Here is a 23289-nt window from a genome sequence, read left to right as displayed (position 1 = left end):
ATTTAAGGAGCAGTTGTTGCGAGTGATGCACGTATTTGTTCCTCTGAGACAGGTAAGAAGGGGTAAGATTAAGGAACCTTGGATGACGAGAACAGAGGAACTTCTCATCAAAAGGAAGAAGGCAGCTTACATAAGGTGGAGAAAGCAAGGAAATAGCACAGCTTTAGAGGATTACAGGCTTTCTAGAAAGGAGCTCAGAAATGGACTGAGGGGAGCCAGGAGGAGGCACGATAAAGGCTTGGCAAGAAGGATCAGGAGAACCCAAAGGCATTTTACTCATACGTGAGGAATAAGAGAATGATCAGGGAAGAAGGTAGGGCCGACCAGGGATAGCGGAGGGAACTTGTGTGTGGAGTCTGAGCAGATAGGGGAATCCCTAAATTAGTTTTTTGCTTCAGTTTTCACCAAGGAAAGGAAACTTAGAGGAGCTGGGATACAGTCTTGACCAGATCAAGATTGTTGAAGTTGATGTGCTAGAAATTTTGGAAAGCATTAAGATTGATTTTTGATTTTATTTTAGCAGAAAAAAGGTCCAATGACCTCGGAAAGTCTGTCCTGAAATGTACACTTTGAGAAGGTACAAGTCACAGCTCCTCAAATCTGTTCCCCAAATGAATGGATTATCTGAACCTTAATTCCTTTACCTGTATTTAGCTTCATATTGTCGTGGTAACTTTACCCAGGAACTGTTCCTCTCAGGTTTGGAAGCTTCATTGACTCCACAATATTTCCATTTGATAGAGAGGATTTCACATGTCCACTTCCCATTGTGTGAAATGTACATCCTGCTTTCATTCTGGAATGTTTTGTTCTAATTTCAAATATTCCCTTGCTGTGTGTCACTCCTTCATCAATCTAGTCAATCTTTTAATCATTGTAACTACTCGTCTGGGAAACACTAACACAAATAGCACCAACTGCTTCTGGGCAATAAAGTGGCTGCACAAAGCATCAGAGTTAGTGATAACATCAAGACCACATGAGTCTGTTTTCTCAGTTTTATAAACTCTCAGCTGGAGGCTCTCTGAGGACAAACTTTTGTAAAAGCAGCAAATGTGATGGAAGAAAAGCATATTCACCAAGTAGCTTGGGTTTGGGAATGCATTGCCTGGGAATTAAGTGATTCAACTGAGGCATTCAAGAGGGAATTATATGATTATGTAAATAGGTTCTGGGAAGTGGCAGGAAATTGGCACTAATTCAAAACACTCTGAGCTGGTGCAGATACAATGGGGCTGAACGGCCTCCTGCATTGTAGCAATTCCGTGATTCTGATGTTTTGGCAAAACCAACCAGCAATCGTTTACAGAGTCATTGCAATTGTTAATGATTCAACTGGTGAGTGGGGAGCGTTCATAACCACAGTATACGGCACTGTGGCGGCACGGTGGTTAGCACTGCTGCCTCACAGCGCCAGAGATCCGGGTTCCATTCCCGCCTCAGGCGACTGACTGTCTGGAGTTTGCACATTCTCCCCGTGTCTGCGTGGGTTTCCTCCGGGTGCTCCGGTTTCCTCCCACAGTCCAAAAATGTGCAGGTCAGGTGAATTGGCCATGCTAAATTGCCCGTAGTGTTAGGTGCAGGGGTAAATGTAGGGGAATGGGTCTGGGTGGGTTACTCTTCAGCGGGTCGGTGTGGACTTGTTGGGCCGAAGGGCCTGTTTCCACACTGTAAAGTAATCTAATCTAAAACAGGTTAATGTCAAACTGACCAGTTCTTTGGGGGAATCACTTGAAATGTTCTGACAAAGTGTCAGTTCATGATTGTGTTTCAGGAATGAAGTTCAAATACACACTTCAGAAACAAGTCAGAATGTTTCTGCATGGGTTCAGGTGTGGTTCCCAGCCGGATTAACACAACCCTTGCGTCTCTCATCGTCTGTCTCTCACCTTTCATATTGTTTCCTCGTTGATCTTTTGAACTTCCCTTGCCCTTTGCCATACTGTTCATTATTTCAGCCTTCTGCTTAAATTTCACTGCAAACAAAAGAGATGTTACAGATGGAGAAGGTTCTAGAATCATTTTGAGTGACAATGGCCAACCATTCTGAACCGCAGGAAGGACGCCAAATTTTTACATAATCGCTGGGCACAAACACAGAAAGGAGGAATGCAACAGATGTAGATATTGCACAGAAGATACTGTGTGAACAGCTGTGTAGAGTGTTTTGAAGAGTTTTGTCAGATAAATTGAGACCTCCACTACGAGACAAATAAAAGCCAATTGTTGGCTCTTCCACCTTGTGCTCCTAAGGCCTGTCACCAGGATTCCACCATTCAAACACAAATCAAAACAACTTTGCCAGCATGTCTTTTACTTTTCACCAGGATGTCTGAACTAAGGATGATGAAAGGACAATTTTCTGGATGGGCTGAATGGCCTCATTTTGTGTTGAATCATACAATGATTCAGATAGTGTCATGAACATTTGTTCAGGGGAGGGTCTTAGGGAATTCAAACAAGTCCAAAGTATTAGTTAAATACACTGGAGAGGTGACAGGGTTGTAATGTATCCCCTTAACTGGATCAATGAAGGTGAAAGAATTTGCTCCATGCCTGCCCTATAAACCTCTTAAAGGGAAATCTGTGGGTAACATTAATCTTCCTTGAACAAGTAAACCAAGGAACAATGATCTAACCTGCACTTACTGAAACAAAAGCTTAACTAGAACTTAACCTGCAGTATTCCAGCAATAATCTCTGATTCATAATGATTCCATGTGAGGGCCAGAGAATTGGATTCAAACCGCTTCCCACTTTGGAGAATTTTCAATGAATCCCTGCTGTTAAACTATCTGCCCTGAGCGAATCATAGTCACTGTTTGGAAAGAACAGCATACAGACATTAAGGAAAGTCTTTTACCCACATTATACACACAGACTGCATCTGTCTGTATCAAGGTGAGAATTTCTCAACAAATCCCTAGGGGAGGAATTTCTCAGCAAAACCAATTTAATTTACTGTTGGCCACCTCCAGAAATCTCAGTGGGAATCTGTCTCACACTGAGCACCTGGAAACGCTCCCATGTTCAATGAAAGGTTCAGTCGTTACACAGAGTATCACACAAGGACACAGCACACAGATGTCCCCATTCACAAAATACATGTAGCTACAGAAAGTGTACAGACAGATACACATGGGACCATGCATAAAGATTCACATACAGTGCACTCGTGCACACAAACATTCACAAGAATATTCTCTCATACAGTTGTGAAACACTGCTCTCTGGGGCACTGCTCTTTGTTACAGTGTGACATGGTGTTATAGTGAGATTCTCAGTGTGTATTGACTGTGAGAGTGCACCATCCCGACATCACATCGTCTAACTGGCTTCTGTGATGTCGGGATCTCAGATTTGAGTAGAAAGACAAGGCCTGAAGCTGTGTGATGTTTCCCAGTCAACCCCCACATGCACCCAATCACTGACAAGGTCAGTTTTGACAGCGGTTTCTATCATGGGGCCAAATGGCCTCCTTCAGCATGGGAGTAATTCTGTGACTTGTTGTCTGTAAGTAGTTTGGAGTATTTCTGGAAAACATTTGTGCTGTCTTTCTGAACTTGTCAGAGACTGTTCCCACATCCTGGGGAGAGCAGGGTTATTGGTGATCAGCCCTCTTCAAGGTATCTGCAAGTAAGGTTAGGGTTAGAGTTGGGTCAGTGTCAGGGTTAGATTAGGGTCAGGTTAGGGTACAATAGGGTTAAAGTTAGAGTTAGAATCAGGATAAGGTTAGGGTTAGATCAGGGTTAGGTTTAAGGTTAGGTTGTGGGTTAGGGTGTGCAATGGCAGTTCCTCTGGGACTGGAGCAACAAGGTTAGGATCAGTGTTAGGGTTAAGGTTAAGATTAGGGCGAGTGTTGGGGTTAGGGTCAGTGTTAGGGTTAGGGCTAGGCTAGCAGCAGCAATTCCTCTTGGGCTGGAGCTCGACAATGCAGAGGGAGAGGTGTCAGGGAAGGCAAGCTCTGTGTGCTTTCCCTTGCCATTACAGCCTCATGCCTGGCCCAGGAGGCTGGGCAATGTCCTCAGTGTCTTGGTGTGGATGACCAAGAGTGCTCTCCTTGATGCTTCTACATCACAAGCTGTCTGTCACCTCACCCTTACTGAGCACATGCCATGGCCAAGCCTTTACCCATGGGGAGGCTCCTGCCTGCTCATGCCAGCTGCACATTGATGGCAAGGCCCAGAGTGTTGTCAGTATCTGAGCTTGGAGCACTAAATCTGTGACCTAGTGAATGGGGCCTCCTGTTTAAAGCTGTGCTCTTTCTTGCTCACTCCCCTGCCACTACTTTGCCACGCCAGATCACATCTGTTTGAAAGCAGCAAGTTTGGAGATGATTGGGTGGGAACCAAGAGGTAGATCACATCTCAAATGGCAGGAACCAGGTGAGGTGGGAGTTGGGCGTGTCAGGGACATAACATTGCCCTCAATGATCTTAGTGATCTGAGGACTGATAAACACTGAGTCCTGCAGGAGACAGGGTGGAGTGCCAGTGATTGTTTCTGGATGTACTGAGCAGAGGGAAGTACTGTATGTGAAGGAAGTGGTGGTCTGAGAGTGAGAGTGTGATGAGGTGGCCTGTGAGATAGGATGAGAGTGCAAGTGACTGGTGCTGCCTGTCTGATGGAAGGTGCATTGCGCTGAATGAGGAGCTGGTGGGGCAGGATTGCAGAAGTCATGTGAAGATGCTTCACTCGTGGGAACCCATTAGGATTTTCATGGCACTGCTTCCAGGTTCATCCAGATCTTTCCTGCCACCCCCAAATCCAAACCAGAGTGCCATAGCATCTCTCTTCCAGCTTCTCCCAGTTATAGTTCGGCTCATCCTGGAACCCTCGCAGTTCCTTGGTATTCACTATTTTGCCATAATTTAAATTGCAGCAAGATTCTTCAGTGCAACTTCCCTTTAAAAAGGCGAGCCTGCCTTGAAGGAGAACAGGCTGGCTGTGTGAGGTTGTTTATGGTCAGTGCCACTGAGCCTCTCCTGCTGAACACAAACACTCAGATGAAGGAAGCAGCATGTGACCCACTCTGTCAGACACTGCAGTCCTTCAGACAAGGTGCCCACCTCCATTGGAGGGTCTGCCAGTTGGTAACAAATCCTGACTTGGACTTTCTAAAAAAAGGCAAGTGGATTTCTCATGCTCAATGAAAAAACCAATGACCCACTGGAAGGGTTCAATGAAATTGAATTTCTACTGATACATTCATGGCCTGGTGTTTGTGTCATAAGAACATAAGGACTAAGAGCAGGAGTAGACTGTCTGGCCCCTCGAGCCTGCTCCGCCATTCAATAAGATCATGGCTGATCTTTTTGTGGACTCAGCTTACTCGACCTCTCACCATAACCCTTAATTCCTTTGCTGTTCAAAAATCTATCTACCTTAGCTTTAAAAACATTTACCGAAGTAACATCAACTACTTCATCGGAGATAAAGTTTCTGCCTGTTTGTAGTCAATGAAAACGGTGCCTCTGTTCTGCTGTATAATTCTTTTTCTGGTTCAAGTGAACAATCAGTCAGGAAATTAATGAATAATAAAGTTACAACATCATCTGGACCTCCAAATGACTCACTGTATTCACCATTCTCCGTGACTGAATTTCGGATTGAATTCCAACTCTCATCCAAATTAAAGTCATATCTTCCCCTTGAACACTTTTCTGATAACAAGTTGTTCCTCAACCCTTTCAGAGAATTTTCTTCAGTATTTGTGGATTCCAGTGAATGTTGGTTTAGAGTCTCATTATAAAGGGAAAGAAGATTCATTTCTCCCTCCAGTTTTCACTGATCTAGAAGAAAATGGATCCCAGAATTGCTGATGGTGGAATGCTGCTATTCGTGGTACAATTAGATTCTTGGACTTTTCTCACCTTAACATTCCCACTTGACACAATCTCTGCAGCACAAACCATAGCAAACAAGTGTGGAATCCAGCACTACAGCTAGAACCAGGAATCATGTGAACTTGAACAAGAATTCATTCATGTAGCAGCAGCTTGAGATCAGAGAGCGGACACAGCTCCATGGTCAGACTTGATGTCATGGTGATCCAATACCTTCTGTCCTGATCACTCATTTCTCTGGTTCTAAGGCCAATGCCTGACTGTAATTGCTCATGGGTTATCCTCTGAACAACCTTAATCAGTGCCAAAGGCATTCACTTCAGCCCCATTCATCAGCACCTGAGCTCTCTCAGCAATACAAACACTGAAATCCAGCCCTTCCAGCATACTCCTGGGAAGGACCATCCAATTAAAATGGTCCATGAGTTTCTTGTGAGGGAAAGCTTTAGTTTGAGATCCATTGTCTCTAATGTTCCAATGCTGCCTTTGACCATCTTAAGAACAAAGTGTTTGATAACAAAGACTTCAAACCCAGCACTAAGCTCATGGCCTAGAAGGCTGTATTGTTACCTGCCTTTATGTGTGCATTGGACAATGTGCAGAAGAGTCTTAAATCCCTAGAGAGAAATCTCCAGTTTGTTCCTCTGCAAACTCTTGCAAATCCAATGGCAGATTAAGACTTCTAAATCAGTGTCCTGTCTCAAGATCCTGGAATTCCCTCCCTAAGGGCACTGTGGTTCAATAAAGCAGCTCACTATCACCTTCTCAAATAGGAATATGTCATAGATGCTGATTACACAGCCACATTCACAATTCATGAGAACACTGAGCTTTAGAGGTTACTCCTTTTCTGGAGAATATTCTGCTTCCCACTATCATTACGAGAAGGAATGTTTCCTAATTTCTATCCTAAATGTTCTGGCTCTGATTTTGAGGTTACCTCCTCAAGACTTTCCCACCAGTAGGACGAGTTAGACCGAAGGGTGTGTTTTCATGCTGTACCTCTCTGTGACTCTCATGTCTTGACAGTACAATCAATAACATTCTCTCAGCTTCATTGACTGGATGGCTCATTTGTGATGCAGAGTAACACCAACCGTTTCAGTTCAATTCTTGCACCAGCTGAGGTCACGATGAAGGATTCTCCTTCTCAAACTCTCCCCCCACTGACAGTACAGAGACCCTCAAGTTAAACCACCAGCAGTCATCTCTGTCTAATGAGCGAGCAGCCCTGTGGTCTGCTAGAATTATGTAAGTTCTTTACCTTAAATATCCCAGCCACAATGGCCATGTTTTGAGATTTTGTTTTATCTAATCACTGCTCCATATATTAATCGGGAGCCCCTGGAAATAAAGTAGGAGAGGCAGAATAAGTCCCAGTGCGGTACTCTTGCTTATTATTCCTTTCCCACCTGCTCCCTGACCACAGCTTTACCCAATGTTCACTGTCCACCTCTGACGTCTCCTTGGCTCAATGGATTAAACTCTCACCTTTGAGCCGAATGGTCCTGGATTCCAGCCCTGTTTGGAAAGTTAAATACAAGATCGAGACTATTGTAGAAGGAGATTATTTTTGGATGTAGTATTTACAGACATTTTTCTGTTGAGACCATAAGAAATAGGAACAGGAGGCGGCCATTTGGCCCCTCAAGCCTGCTCTGCCATTCAGTAGGATCATGGCTGATCTGACCTTCCTGCAGCTACCCCGTGACCCTTGAATCCCGGCCAATCTATCTAGGTTTTAAATATACACACGAACTCTGTCCCCAAGGCTCTCTAAGCTGGAACCAGACCATGGTGCTAGTCAAAAGAAAGCAGAGGAAGTCTTTCTAGTGTCTTTGACCAATATTCCTCCAAAATTAACATTGATAAAAGTAGACAATTTGGTCATTACCACATTATTCTTGCAGGAATTTACTGTCATTGATCATACTATTTCCTACATAATAACAGTGACCACACAAGTCCATTTTGGCTGTTTTGGGATGTCTCAAAATATTTAAACCTGCTGTAGAATCCAAAACTTGCTTTCTTGCTTAAAGCAGGTGGGTTTTGGAGGCTGTTTGTCGAGAGAGTGGGACACCCTGCTGCATCTAATACCATCCTCATTAAACCCTGTATCCAGCAGATCACCAGGCACCAATCATTAACAAAAGCTCAACTCATTACCCTTTCCATCAGTCTCAACAGCTCACTCGAATACCCAGTTAAACCCTGTTCAAACAAAACCAAAATATCACATATACTGGAGATATGAAACTAAAACAAAAAATCCACAGGAAACTCAGCAGATCTGGCAAGGGAACCAGAATGAACATTTCAGGTGGCAACGATCTTACTTCAAGACTGTTCTCAGCACAGAGCTGAAAATGTGTTGCTGGAAAAGCGCAGCAGGTCAGGCAGCATCCAAGGAACAGGAGAATCGACATTTCAGGCATAAGCCCTTCTTCAGGAATCCCTGTTCTCAGCACAGAGCAGAGATCTCAGGCCCTTCCTGATTGATACATCTCAGTTCCAAGTCAGATGGAGAGGATTCTGCTAAGGAATTTGGGAGATAGTTTATGCTAAATATTGCTGTCACCTCCTAGCTCAAGTCTTCTCAATGTAGCGTTGCCAGCCCTCCTGGCCTGTCATGTGGGTTTCAGAAATTAAAACTTAATTTCCAGCTCTCAGCTACCAGGAAAATCCCCAGCTACAAGCCAGGCATTAAAACTCAGTTTTTTTAAACATCTCTGTTTATTTAATATTCAAAGAGTTTAGATGAGAAAGTGTTTGACTGTCCAAAATCTCCAGTTGGATAATAAAGAATTTGCTTATTTTCTAATTGGTTGTGTGTAGGCAGATTGTTATAACCAATGGTTTTGTAACTAGATCAGTTACAGTGATCAGTCAAATGTGTTTTATAATAATGGAATGGAAAGGAGGTTATACAGGTTTCCATGTGTGTTTGATACATTGTCAGCTGTCGTGTCTTGTAGTTATCTGCTTAGCTTCAAATCTCTGCTTATCTATTTTTGAAAAACAGAGTTGATAATCCTTCAGAGTGATTAGGGGTCAGAGGCAGTTTGACAGCTAGAAAGGAGATTGACACATGAATGAGATAAAAGGTCAACATTTTGTCAAGAATTTGAAGCTTTTTTTAAGGTTAGCTAATAATGCATTGTTCATTCGAGGCAGAGGTCAGGAGGCAGTTGAACTTATACTCACTGGCCTTTAGCAAGGTGTTCACATTGCGACATGTAAAATTTCTAAGGGGTGTGACGAGGAAGTCCCTGGGACACTGGCCGGTCTGGAATATGGGGATGACAATTTAGAATAGAGTCAGAAGAAATTTTTTCACTCAAATATTTCATTAAAATGGTGGACTGAGAGTAGTATGGATCTTGAAGCTGCTCTGAGAGTCAGGCTTATTTCTAGATTTACTTCCAGATTTCTTACAGGTATTAAGAAATGTTTGGAGGGATATGGGCCAAGTGCAGGTGGGTGGGACTACAGGATTATGGTTAGCTTGGACTGGTTGGATTGAAAAGTCTGTTTCCGTGCTGTATGACTCTATGACTAAAACAATTAAGAATCTTTGAAATTTTCATAGTTTTCTAACTCAGCTGACCTTTCACTCTCTTAAATGTAGCAAATTATGGATCTTGCTTACTCATTGGTTCTGGGTTGTGGAATTAAATCTTATACTAGATTAGCTTCCTACCAGAATCTGGATAAACTAGCAAATCATTCAATTTTGTTATTGCAACTCCTATTTCACAAAGAAAGATCAAAACAGAAAATAGATGCAAGAGTAGGCCATTCAACTCTTCGAGCTTGCTCCCCCATCCAATATAATCATGGCTGATCATCTGACTCAGTCTGCTGTTCCTGCTTTTCCCCCAATACCCTTTGACCCCTTTAGCCCCATGTGCTGCAACCAACTCCTTAAAATCGGACAATGTTTGGCCTCAACTGCTTTCTGTGATAAAGAATTCTGCAGGCTCATTAGTCACTGAGTGAAGAAATTTCTCTTTATCTCAGTCCTAAATGGTTTATCTGGTAACCTTAGATTATGACCCCTGGTTCTGGACTCTTCTGTATGTCATTTCCATGGATGTAATACTGTCTCTAATTTCCCTTGTAAGCCATGGTTAAGCCACTTTTCCTGTTTTACTTCTGCGACAGTCAGGCATGAATAATCTTTGCAGTTCTCCCATATACACATGTTGCCTGTCCACCACTAACCCTTTCACTAATGTTTCGCGTTCTATCATAGCCAACTCACACCTCATACCATTGTAGTTTCCAAAGAAGTGTAGCTTATGCTGCTCAATTATATCAAGATTGTGCAAGGAAGTTGTTCTTGATTGGATGAAATCAATGGAATTGTCACCAACCAAACTGGTTCTAGTCAGTCTTTGCTCAATATTGAGGAAATAGATGTTTTATACAGTGTCATGTGATACCTTCAAAAGGACAAAATGTCCCAATCTGACAGCTGGATATATTGGGTTTCACTGAAATGAACAGCAGATCAACCTGACTTAGAATTAAATTCAATTTGCTGCAGAGGTAAACAAGTTATTTATTGTCCCTTCATTTTTTGATACGGAGTTACATCAACATGAGTTGAAGTCATTGCATCTGAGTACTTCACAATTGCAGAAAAATTTTCAGCAAAGGCACTGCCACTTTCCGCTCACTCTGAATGAACTAATTTGGTGAGGTCTTCAGTTGCTACGTAACCAGCTGTCAGAGAGTAGCAGACAGAAGCTTCAGTCATTTACCTTCAGCCAAGGGGTCCAGCGTATTGATCATGAGCTGGAAGATAGTGTTCCGCAGCATGCTGTTGTGTAGTGACGGTGTGCTACTTCCTCGAGTTAGAATCGCTTTGGGCTAAACATTAAACAAGAAAATACACCAACATATTGCATGCAATTTACACCATAGGTTGCAGAAGCCTGTTCATAAGTGATTGTTTCAAATTCAAGGAAAATGTTCAATAGGAATTCCATATGAGACCATAGATATAAGAGCAGATAGTCCTCAACTCCACTTACCTGCCCTTTCCCAAAACTCTTCATTCCCTCACTGATTAAAAACCTATTTCTCAGCCTTAAATATACTCGATGACCCAGCCTCGATAGCCCTCTGAGATAAACCACCTTCTGAAAGAAGAAATTCCTCCTCATCTCTGTCTTAATTATATGGCCCCTTATTCTGAGGTTATCTCCTTTAGTGCTGGTTACTCCCAGGGAAACAATTGTTCCACATCAACCCTGTCAAGCCCCCTAAGAATCACGTCTGGGAAGCGAGAAAGGTTGCTAAGCCGCTGGCGAGGATATTTGCCTCCTCCCTCTCCACGGGAGTCGTACCGGAGGATTGGAAGGAGGCGAATGTTGTTTCTCTTTTCAAGAAGGGTAATAGGGAAATCCCTGGCAGTTACAGACCAGTCAGTCTCACGTCTGTGGTCAGCAAAGTTTTGGAAAGAATTCTGAGGGATAGGACTTATGACTATTTGGCAAAGCATAGTGTGATTAAAGGCAGTCAGCATGACTTTGTGAGGGGCAGGTCATGCCTCACAAATCTTATTGAGTTCTTTGAGGAGGTATCAAGACAGGTCGACAAAGGTCAAACAGTGGATGTGGTGTATATGGATTTCAGCAAGGCATTTGATAGGGTTCCCCATGGTAGGCTCATGCATAAAGTCAGAAAGTATGGGATACAGGGAGATTTGGCTCAGGATTCAGAATTGGGCTGGCTACAGAAGGTAGAGAGTGGTTGTAGATGGAAAGTATTCTGCCTGGAGGTCAGTGTTGAGTGGGGTCCTGCAGGGCTCTGCTCTTGGGCCTCTGCTCTTTGTAATTTTTTATACATGACTCAGATGAGGAGGTTGAGAGGTGTGTTAGTAAATTTGCAGATGACACAAAGGTTGGAGGTGTTGTCAATAGTTTCGAGGGCTACTGCAGGCTGCAGCGCGACATAGACAGGATGCAGAGCTGGGCTGAGAAATGGCAGATGGAGTTCAACCTGGATAAATGTGAAGTGACGCATTTTGGAAGGTCGAACTTGAATGCTGAATATAGAATTAAAGACAGGATTCTTGGCAGTGTGGAGAAACAGAGGGATCTGGGTGTGCAAGTACATAGATCCCTCAAAGTTGCCACCCAAGTGAATCGGGTTGTTAAGAAAGCATATGGTGTTTTGGCTTTCATTAACAGGGGATCGAGTTTAAGAGCCGAGAGGTTTTGCTGCAGTTGTACAAGTCCCTGGTGAGACCACACTTGGAATATTGTGTCCAGTTCTGGTCACCCTACTACAGGAAAGATACAGAGGCTTTGGAGAGGGTGCAATGGAGGTTTACCAGGATGCTGTCTGGACTGGAGGGCTTGCCTTATGAAGAAAGGTTGAATAAGCTCGGACTTTTCTCTCTGGAGAGAAGGAGGAAGAGATGAGACCTGATCGAGGTATATAAAATAATGAGAGGAATAGATAGGATCAATAGCCAGAGACTTTTCCCCAGGGCAGGAGTGACTGGTACGAGAAGTCATAGTTTTAAGATATTAGGAGGAAGGTATAAAGGAAATGTCAGAGGTAGGTTGTTTACGCAGAGAGTTGTGAATACATGGAATATGTTGCCAGCTGTGGTGGTGGAAGCAGAGTCATTGGGGACATTTAAGCGACTGCTGGACATGCACATGGATAGCAGTGAGTTGAGGGGGGCGTAGGTTAAGTTACTATATTTTACATTAGGATTAAACCTCGGCACAACATCGTGGGCCAAAGGGCCTGTTCTGTGCTGTACTTTTCTATGTTCTGTGTGTTCAGTAAGATCTCCTCCCATTTTTCTAAACCCCAATGAGTACAGGCCCAACCTATTCATCCTCTCCTCATAAAACAATCCCTCCATACCTTGGATCAGCCAAGTGATCCTTCTCTGGACTACCCCCAGAGCCAATATATCTGTCCTTAGACAAGGGGATTAAAACCATTCACAGCATTCCAGCTGTGTCTAACTAGTGCCTAGTATAGTTTTAGCAAAACTTCCCTATTTTAATAGTTCACTCCCTTTGAAATAAAGACCAACATTCTATTTACTTTGGTAAAAACAATGACTGCAGATGCTGGAAACCAGAGTCTAGATCAGAGTGGTGCTGGAAAAGCACAGCAGGTCAGGCAGCATCGGAGAAGCAGGAAAATCGATGATTCGGGCAAAAGCCCTTCATCAGGAATACAGGCAGGAAGCCGATAGAGTGGAAAGTGGAGTGGAGAGTCCCCCCTCTAATTTGTCTCTCCACTCTGCAGACACCCTGCCTCTATTCCTGATGAAGGGCTTTTGCCCGAAACGTCAATTTTCCTGCTCCTTGGATGCTGCCTGACCTGCTGTGCTTTTCCAGCACCACTCTAATCTAGAATCTATTTACTTTGCCTACTACCTGCTGAACTTGGATACTAGCTTCTTGTGATTTATGCATGATGTCCCCCTAGATCCTCCTATGCTGCAGTTTTCTGCAGTTGTTCGCAATTTAAACAATATTTAGTTCCTGTATTTTTCCTGCCAAAGAGTGTCACCTCGCATTGTTACACATTATGTTCCATCTGCCAAGTTTTGGCTCAGTTGCTTAACTTGCCTGTATCTCCCAGTATATCCTCACCATTTGCCTTCCTTTTTGTGTCACCTGCAAACCTGGCCATAGTACATTCACTTCTCTCATCCAAATCAGTAATATATATTGTGGTGCCAGCACTGATCCCTGTGGTACACCACAAGTTACAGGTTGCCATCCTGAAAATGCCCCCTTCTTCTAACTCTCTATCTTCTATTAATTAGTGAATTCTCTCTCCATGCCAATATATTGCCCACAACAACTATTCTTATTTGAAATGCCCTTCTATGTGGTAACTTATTGAACACCTTTTAGAAATCCAAATATATTATACTGGTTTTCTGTGAAAGAACTATAATAAATGTGACAGCCACAATTTCCCCTCATGAAGCCTGTTCTGTGCTGTACTAGGTTTGATTACATTATGTATTTCTAAAAGCTCTGCTGTTACATTCTTTATAATAGATTCTAACACTTTCCCAATTACAGATGTTAAGCTAACTGGCCTACAGTTTCAAAAACAGGAATTGCTGGAAAAGCTCAGCAGGTCTGGCAGAATCTATGGACAGAAATCAGAGTTAATGTTTTGGGTCAAATGACCCTCAGAACCCCTACAGTTTCCTGTTTTTGGTCTCCTTCCCTTTTTAAGTAAAGGTATTACATTGGCAATTCTCTAATCCTCTGGCACTGTTCCAGAATCTAAGGATTCTTGGAAAATTACTCCCAGTGCATCCACTATCTCTCCAGTTACTTCCTTTAATATCCCAGGATGCATCCCAACAGGTCTCAGCCCTATTAGTTTCCCTGGCACTTTTTGTTCCAGTGATTATTGTTTTTATTTCCTCTCCCCTTTTGCCCCTTGATTATTTTTGAAATGCTATTGTATTCCCCTGTGAAGACTGATAGAAGGTATTTGTTGAAGCCGCTGTCATTTTCTGATTCCCCAGAATTAGTTCCCCAGGTTCATTCTGTAAGGGGCTTATGTTCACTTTGGTGACTCTCGTTTTTTATATATTTAAAGACGTTCTTGCTGTCTGTTTTGATCATATTTATTAGTTTACCTTCAAACTTTACTTTCTCCCTCTGTTTTATCATCTTTTGTTGGTTTTATAAAATTATCCCAATCCTGTGGCTTCCTAATAATTTTTATCAAATTGTATGTTTTTTTCTTTCAATCTGATGTTATCTGTATCTTCGTTGGTTAACCAAGGTTACTTTATCCCCTTCTTAGAATCCTTCTTCCTTACTGCGACTAATTGTTCTTTTGAGATATGAATTATTTTCTTAACCATCTGCCATTGCATAGCATCCATATTCATTTTCATTCAGACTCAGCATTTAATAGCATTCATGAATATTTCTCCTGAATAATTCTTTGAATTTCTCTCGTTCTGCCCTCTTTACATCCTGGATTTTAAATAGTTCACCATTGAAATTACCTCATAAGGTACTCCCACTCTCTGCTTCTTTTCCTCCCTTATGACACTGTTTAAAACTTACCTCTTTGACCAAGATTTTGGCTACTGGTTCTTGTGTGACTCAGTGTCAAATTTTTACTATGTATTAATACTAGGTCTGTATTATTATGTGAAAGGTGCTACATCAATATGGCTTGTTGTTGTACTTAGTAAGCATTTCTACACCTATATCAGATTCATTCTATGACCACTCCATACAAAATGTGTAAGATTCTCTGGGTCAATCTCACTGTTCACTCTCTCTGCTTCTCTTCGCCCTCCATGTGAGTACAATGGAACATTCCGGGCAATGGTTCATGTCAGCTCTTTGCCTGACGTCATTGCACTTTGAACACACTTTGGAACAGGGTGAAACAGATTAATTGGAACTGAAAACTCATCTCTATAAAGATTGGCAATTGTGTCTTTGGCTGGATTGTAACTTTATAACCACAAATATCTAGAAATCTCTCCCTGCGTCTTTCAAAGTTATTGACAAATCACAATCTCTTGCCCAAATCCCTGGTTTCACTTCGTCAAAGATTTGAGTCTTTGGTGGTTTAAATTTTTACCTTAAGTCTGTTGTTTTCTTCCTTTTCTTCTTGTTTGCTTTCAGAATCAATATTCTTCATCATGTAAGCAAAAGAAATGGGAAATGATTGATCATTGGGATAGTTAACATGGTTAACAGAAGAAAGTATTGAATGAGAGTGAGCTGCTTGTGCCTCAGGACAGATCAGGTCACCATTTCTCTCAGCTTCACGTCATGTGACAGTGAATGCTGTCCTCCCTATCGAGCTCTTGATTCAAAGTGTCCCTTTCTCCATAACTCTGTACCCTCCAAGACTAACACTATGCCCACAGGGCTTCTTGGGTGGTCAACTGGAGGTGGGGGGGAGGGCAATACACTCCTTGTACTTCTGCTTCTAAAGTCTGTTTTGTAATATTGAGGGTGGTGTTAGTCAAGACAGAGAGAGACTGCACACCAATTCCTGTAGAGATCCCCCTGTCCACGCAGTCGATGACTGAAGAATGTCAGATCCTCAGTACAGTGTTTATCAGAATCTGTGTTCATGAGTGAACCCAAAACACAGTGCAGCTAAACATGGCTAGTCCAAGTGGATATAATTAGAACCATGTTGGAAACGTTATGAACTAGGCCTGCCATATAAATACTGTGGCTACAGAAGCAGATCAGTGGCTAGGAATCCTGCAGGGAGTAACTTACCTCCTGACTCACCAAAGCATGTCCCACCATCTACAAGGCACAAATTAGGAGGGTGATGGAATACTCCCCACTTGCTCTGGATGGGTGCAGCTCCAACAATATCAAGGAGCTTGACACCATCCAGGACAAAGCTACTCAGTTGATTGGCTTCACATCCACAGATGTACTGTCTTGTACCATCTACAAGATGCATTGCAGAAATTCATCAAGGCACCTTTAGACAGCACCTTCCAAACCCACAACCACTTCCATCTAGAAGGACAAGGGTAGCAGATGCATGAAAACACCAGTCCCTGAAAATTCCCTTCCAAACTACTCACCATCCTGACTTGGAAATATATTGCTATTCCTATACTATCACAGGGTCAAAATCCTGGAATTCCCTCCCTAAGTGCATTGTGAGTCTACCTACAGCACAGGACTGCAGCAGTTCAAGAAGGCAGAGCACTCCCACCTTCTCAAGGGGCAACTAGGGATGGGCAATAAATGCTGGCCCAGCCAGCGACACCCTCATCTCATGAATAAACAGGGAAAAGGCAGAGAAGGGAAGAGGGAAAGTGCTAGGGGAACCATGAGATCATAAGACATAGGGCCAGAATTAGGCCATTCAGCCCATCAAGTCTGCTCCACCATTTGATCAAGACTGATATGTTTCTCAATCCCATTCTCCCAATAATTCTTGATCTCTTTACTAATCAAGAAGTTATCTATCTCTGACTTAAATGCATTCAATGACTTAGCCTCCACACCCTTCTGTTGCCATGAGTTCCACGGATTCACTACTCTCTGGCTGAAGAAATTCCTCATTTATTAGTCCTACAGTGTCATCTCTTCACTCTGAGCTGGGCCTTCAGCTCCTAGTCTCAGGAAGGAGAGATACAGACAGATAAACAGACAGACAGACAGAGGGAGAAGGGTTTGTCTCTCCCTTTTGGTAAATCTCTATCCCCACATCAACTGTAGTGGGGAGTGGGGCAGCCCAAACAGAGCAACACTGTCACTACTGAGAGTTAGTTAATGAGCTCCACCACCGACCATGAATATCTTTTAAAAAGAACCCCCCACAATTAATAGAAATGATTTGGATGAGAATACAGAAGACATGAATTAGCAGGTGACACCAAAACTGGTGGCATAGTAGACAGTGGAGAAGGTTTTCTAGGATTACTAATGGATCTTGATCAAATGGATTAATGGGCTGAAAAATGCCAGATGGTGTTCAATCTGCATAAATGGGAGGTATTGCATTTTGTTACAACAAACAAGGGTGGGGCTTATGCAGTTAATGGTAGGGCCTTGGGTAGTATTACAGAACAGAGGAACCTAAGGGTTCAGGAAGATAATTCTTTGAAATTTGTGTCACGTATAGGCAGGGTGGTTAAAAAGGTATTTAGCATTCTTGTCTTCATTGCTCAGTCTTTTGAGTATAAGAGTTGAGAAGTCATGTTGAAGTTGTACAGGACATTGCTGAGTCCTTTTCTGGAATACTGTGTCCAGTTCTGGTCACCCAGTTGTAGGAAGGATATCAAGCTGGAGAGGATTCAGAAGAGATTTACCAGGATGTTGCCGGGTGTGGAAGTTTTGAGATATAAAGAAAAGTTGGATAGGCTGGAACTTTTTTTCACTGGAGCATAGGAGGTCAAGAGGTGACCTGATAAAAGTTTATGAAATAATGAGAGGTATAGATAGAGTTAATGATAGTTGTCTTTTCCCTTGGGTGGGGGATTTCATGACTAGGGGCACATTTTTAAGGTGAGAGGTGAGAGACTGAGAAAAGACATAAGAGGCAATGTTTTTACACAGAGTATGACTAGGAAAGGTTTGGAGCGATATGGGCTAGAAGCATGTAATGGGACTAGTTTAGTTTGGGATTATGTTTCACATGAACTGGTTGGACTGAAGGGACTGTTTCCATCCTGTATGACTCTAGGACTCTAAGTCAGGAGGCCTGGATTCAAGCCCCACCTGTAATAATATTTTTGAACAGGCTGATTGAAAATATTGACAGAGAAAAGCCTTTCTTTCTGGGAAGGGGTTGGGGTGGTCTATTCTTGAGGTGGAAACCTTCAGCTGGGCATTTGGAAATGTTGTGAGTCAGGGTCAGGTGGAAGAAGGTGGGTAATTTCTTGGTCTCTCCCATTAGGAGTAAAGCTCTCAATTTAACCCCACTTGCTGCAAAGGGAACACATTTTGCCATTGACACCTGGCCAATAGGATCACATTCTAGGATGTGGCCAATAAAATTCAGGAACTGCCGCAACATGTGGCCTTGCCAAAAGCCAACAGATTTTATTGAGCGTTCTTTTTCTGGAAATGGGAGTAGGTGATCCTCCTTTAGGGAGAATTTACAAATGGCCTGGTGATATTGGATATTGTTTACAGCATTCCCGGTCTCTAACTCTCCTGCCCCCAGAATCTTCACCAAGTTGTGATTGTTAACCCTGAGAGGATGCTTAACTGCAAGATCTCTTATGAATCCTGTCTCACAACATGTGCTATATCTAAAACAGTCTGCTCCTAGGTGGATTCTGCAATGTGCTGCTCTAAGGAACAATCCCTAAAGCACTCTACCCCACTGTTGCTGCCCTTCTCACATTGGTCTGCTCTGCCCATTATACAGTCACTGAGCCACTCTCTCTCCCTCTCTCCCCCCCCCCCCCTCAGTCTGTCTGAAGGTGCTGACCCTGCTCATTGGCATTTGAAACATGATAGCAGTTAGTGAGGCTGGTTATATACTAACTTGTTAATTTTCACTCGCATGTAGCAGGCTGCGTACCTTATCCACTAACCTTCTATTTTTAAATGTCTCTGCTTGTGACATTCATATGGAACTAGGGCTGGAGAGAATATATCTCTCTACATACAGTATTGTACCAATGAGCTACAAACAGAACTAAACCCTAACACTGAGTAACTGTCCAGCTGATACATGGAGCAGATAAAACTGTTTGAAGCTAATAAACACACAAAGATATTCAGATTTGTACTTTGTATAAATTGGAGATACAAGAAACAATTGTCAAACTAGTGGGCAATCTGGCATTCAATCCCAACAAACACACAGCCAAATCGATATTTCACAGTTTCTGAACACAGGAAGTAGGAGCAGGAGTTGGCCATAATGTTCCTCCAACCTCTTCAAACCCACTTTCCTATTCTAATTCTGCATCCATTAATTCCTCAGAAATAGAATAAATGTTGAATCTCAGCCTTGAATATACTGATCATCCAGAGCCCTCTAACTCAGAGATTTCCAGATACAGAACCTTCCAAGTGAAGAAAGTATTCCATGTCTCAATCCTAAATGGTTAACACTTTATCCTGAAACAATGACCCCTACTCAAATACTTCCCCTGGCAGGGCAAATAACCTCTCAGCATCTGCCCTGTCAAGGCTTCTCTGAATCTTATATTTTAATGATTCCCTCATCCCAATTATCTCTATGATTCTAGGTGCCAGACAGTATAGGTGTATTCTCCTCAATCTCTCATTTCAGGAATCAACTGAGTCAACTTTTGATGCACCATCTCTAAAGTTCAATGTTGTGTATTCCCCAGACAAATTATAAATGTTTCCGTATAAATGATGCAGAATAGATGGACAGTTACGTGGAGTATGAGAAAAACATAGATACTGCAGGGAGGGTCTGACATCAGCATAAATTTAAAGGACAAGAAAATTATCATCAGGATTTGCTTTGAATAATTCAGACCATGAGATCAAGAATTACACCATATTTCCTCAAAACATCTTTGAATTAAGCAAAGAAGATAGAATGCCTTCCATCACTCTGTGAAATGACATTGTTAACGCCTTCATGAAGGTTCTCTGTGATTGGTTATCCAGTGAGGCGTAGCCAGAGGAAATTTTCATGACGACATTGATAATGGTTTTATAAAGGATGCTTAAGCAAATATCCCAAAAGGTCAACATTAAACAGAAGTACAAGTGAAACAACATTTAAATCAATTATACTTTCATTGGTATTGGAATATTACACTTACAGAAAACTTCAAGCAACTGATAGTAGGAGAAAGTCCTAGAGTATTGTTTTAGTCTACACTTAATAACTTTCACTGGATAAATACAGACTGCAATCAGTGAATGAAAAGTGCAAAGGAGGATTTGCATTTCTGTAGCCGCATTCCTGACCTCAGGATGTATCAAGCAATTTACAGCCAATTCAGTGTTTTTCAGGTCATTGTTGTAAAGATGTATACGCAACTGCCTGTTTGTACACAACAACATCCCACAAACAGCAATGAAAAAATACTAGACAATTTATGTTTGTGAACAAATGTTGGCCAGGATGCTGTGAATAACTCCCCTTCTCTTGTTTAAATCTTTAATGTCACCTTGAAAGGGCAATTTGGACCGTGGTTTAACTTGTCATTGGAAAGACAGCACCTCCAATAGTACAGTAAATGTGCGCTATATCAACCTTGCGATTTGTCAACCAACATGCTAAAAGAAAACTCTAGTGCAGTGCTTTAGCACATCAGAGATTTTGAAGGCAGTTCTGACAATAAAGCAGCACCAGAGGAGAAGGGGAGTCGACATTTCAGGTCGGAACCTTTCACCAATCCTGAAACGTCGACTCCCCTTCTCCTCTGATGCTGCTTGACCTGCAGTGTATTTTCCATCTCCACTCTTTACCCACTCTGACTCTCCAGCATCTACAGTTCTCACTATCTCCAATTTTGAAAATAAAGGTAGAGTGGTTGCCTCCTTGGAGATGTTGACTATTTAGTTCCAAATGGCTGCCGGTACGTGACCCACATGATCATAGACGACAGATACAATGGGACACACGGGTCCACTGGGGTCCTCACTGATCAGGTATGGGAGTGCTAAAGCCATACTTTAGTTATTTGCCTAGTTTGTAGAAGTGGAATTAAACAAATCTAGGGAATGCTGTAAAATTATACAGTTCTGACCTGCGATGTATAAAAAGACGCGGGGAAAGTTATCACTGTGAAAATAGAAGAGGGAGAAGCTGAAAGTGATGGAACACTGTAACCGAAATGGAGGCTGCCAATATGCATCCCCATGGCAACCCCCAACCAATCAGAATCGACCTGTTTAGTCTGAGAAATCAGTTTTACAGTTAACTGTTTTGCTGCATCTCCATGCCAACAACGGACCAAACAATCAGCATCTTCTTCTCATGCTGTATCAATTAGTTCCCATGTCTAGTTTCTTTCCTCAGAGTCCTGTTGGGTGTAAGATAAATGGTTTCAACTTCATGTCTCCTTTTAGCAATGTTCAGGGAAATGAATCAATACCACTGGCATTCTTTACTAATCTCCATTTGAAAGCAAGACCATTAACTTCCACACCACACAATCTGAAACCATAGCCACTAAGGTCTGCTCCCTTGGATAAATGAACAGGTCAAGCTGATACTCTATCAAGTATCTTCTAGCCTTTATCAAACACCACTACCATTTTCTTTTCCTTCCCAGCATGCTGGCCCACTTAGCACTCTCATCAGAATTAGCCTTTGCTATGATGTGTCCATCTCTACCTGTACCTGCTTCAGGTGCTGGGTGGTGTTGGACTCTGCTGGGCTGTTTGGGAGAGATTGCTTCTCCGGTAGGCTCCCCTTGCCCTGTGAAAACAGCAGATGGGATGAGGAGATAAGCACATTTCCCTTATGTATTGGGTTGTCATCAAACACCTGGTCATGCCTATTAAGAGTACGTTTTGTAGAATATATGCAAAACACAGAATGTCCACGAGCTGCGTTACTTATCACTAACCTGCCGTGGGATTGTAATGTTCACTAACTGAATGTTGGAAAATGTCCCCTCCTCATCAAGCCCACATTACCCTTCACCTGTGGTTCAGGGGGAATGCCGTGTGTTGCCTTTAACATCCTTACAATGCTGTGCACTTGATGGGAATCTGATTCAATATTTTAATTGATTACAGACTTTAACAAGAGCTAACTATAATAGTTAAAGATGAGGGGTTTGGGTAGAAACAGGAGCTGCTATTGAAGGTGACCAAATCGGCAGTGTTCATCTCCCCCCAGGGTGGTTGAACTGTTTCTTTAAAAATAGAATCTTCCCGGTTTACACAACTCACTCCATAATAATATTTGTTCCTTATCTTTGTACAGCTCTTCCAGACGGTCTTATTGAAGTCCTTGACATTGTTGAAACAGTGATCAGTCTGTGGGTGAATTGTCAATGTGACTGGTGTAAATGTTCGGGAACTCACGCCTGGACCGTTTTACTGAACTGCTGTTAACCTGCATTTCCAGGTCCTTGTTCATGAGACAGGTTCCGTGTTCCTGTGAAGTCATTACAAAATCCAATACTGCACTGTTTACATTTCAAAGTGACCAAAGGGTTCACGAACTATTTTAGAAACATTAGTTTTTTTATTGCATGCAATTTGCCTACATAAAATTAAGTCAAATATTAAACAGCAAATGCTGGAGAAACTCCATGAGTTACACTACACTCTAAACGTTAACTCTGTTTCTCTCTCCACAGATGGTGCCAGACCTGCTGAGTTTCTATAGAAATTTCCGTTTTTATCTCAGATTTCCAGCATCTACAGCGTTTTGCTTTTATCGTAAATGAAATGCCCTCAGTGACCAGGTGGTGATTCAATGAAAAGATTCTGCATTAATGTTATTAAAGAAAGAGATTGAATTTGCTTTAAACTCACTCTCACCTTTCAATTCACCTAAAATTATCTACTGGGTGGAATCCTCAAACTGCCGGCGGGTGTCACAAACTCACTCACAATTTGGGTTCCCCCAGGCGGTTGTGTTTAAAATCTCATCAGAACCGGCCGGACCCGATGAGTGGTCTCGCCATGCTGCTTGCACTAAGATACCACGGAGCAGTGTATGTGAGTGTGTCAGAGAAACGCTCTTCAGACCAGACCGGCTCAGAACTTCACCGGCATGTCCTGTGGAAGGTGGACATTACCAACACCACAAGATAGTCAATAACCGCAAACAGCCTCACACCCTCACCCTCAAACACTCTCACACCCTCACACACCCTCACCCTCAAACACTCTCACACCCTCAAACACCCTCACACTCTCACACCCTCACACACCCTCACCCTCAAACACTCTCACACCTCACACCCCCTCAAATACCCTCACCCTTAAAAACCCTCACACCCTCAAACGCCCTCACACCCT

General features: G+C 42.5%; 1 protein-coding gene across 4 annotated transcripts in view; it reads right to left on the bottom strand.

Annotated features, from left to right (window-relative positions):
• The window catches only part of slc24a1 (solute carrier family 24 member 1), a 44614-nt gene that overhangs the window by 16994 nt on the left and 4331 nt on the right, over positions 1-23289 (bottom strand). The window contains exons 2-5 of one of the 4 annotated variants that reach the window (XM_043674600.1): positions 21647-21730; positions 15464-15517; positions 10615-10723; positions 1890-1976 (exon numbers count right to left, since the gene is read on the bottom strand). In XM_043674600.1, the coding sequence (XP_043530535.1) occupies positions 1890-1976; positions 10615-10723; positions 15464-15517; positions 21647-21730 (334 nt within the window). The remainder of the gene's footprint in view (positions 1-1889; positions 1977-10614; positions 10724-15463; positions 15518-21646; positions 21731-23289) is intronic. The other 3 variants (XM_043674601.1, XM_043674602.1, XM_043674603.1) reach the window with 3 other exon arrangements.

The sequence above is a fragment of the Chiloscyllium plagiosum genome, chromosome 32 (assembly GCF_004010195.1).
Source record: "Chiloscyllium plagiosum isolate BGI_BamShark_2017 chromosome 32, ASM401019v2, whole genome shotgun sequence".
Classification (NCBI taxonomy): Eukaryota; Metazoa; Chordata; class Chondrichthyes; order Orectolobiformes; family Hemiscylliidae; genus Chiloscyllium; species Chiloscyllium plagiosum.
Note: the sequence above shows the minus strand (reverse complement) of the source record. Positions and strands in the feature narration are given on the sequence as shown.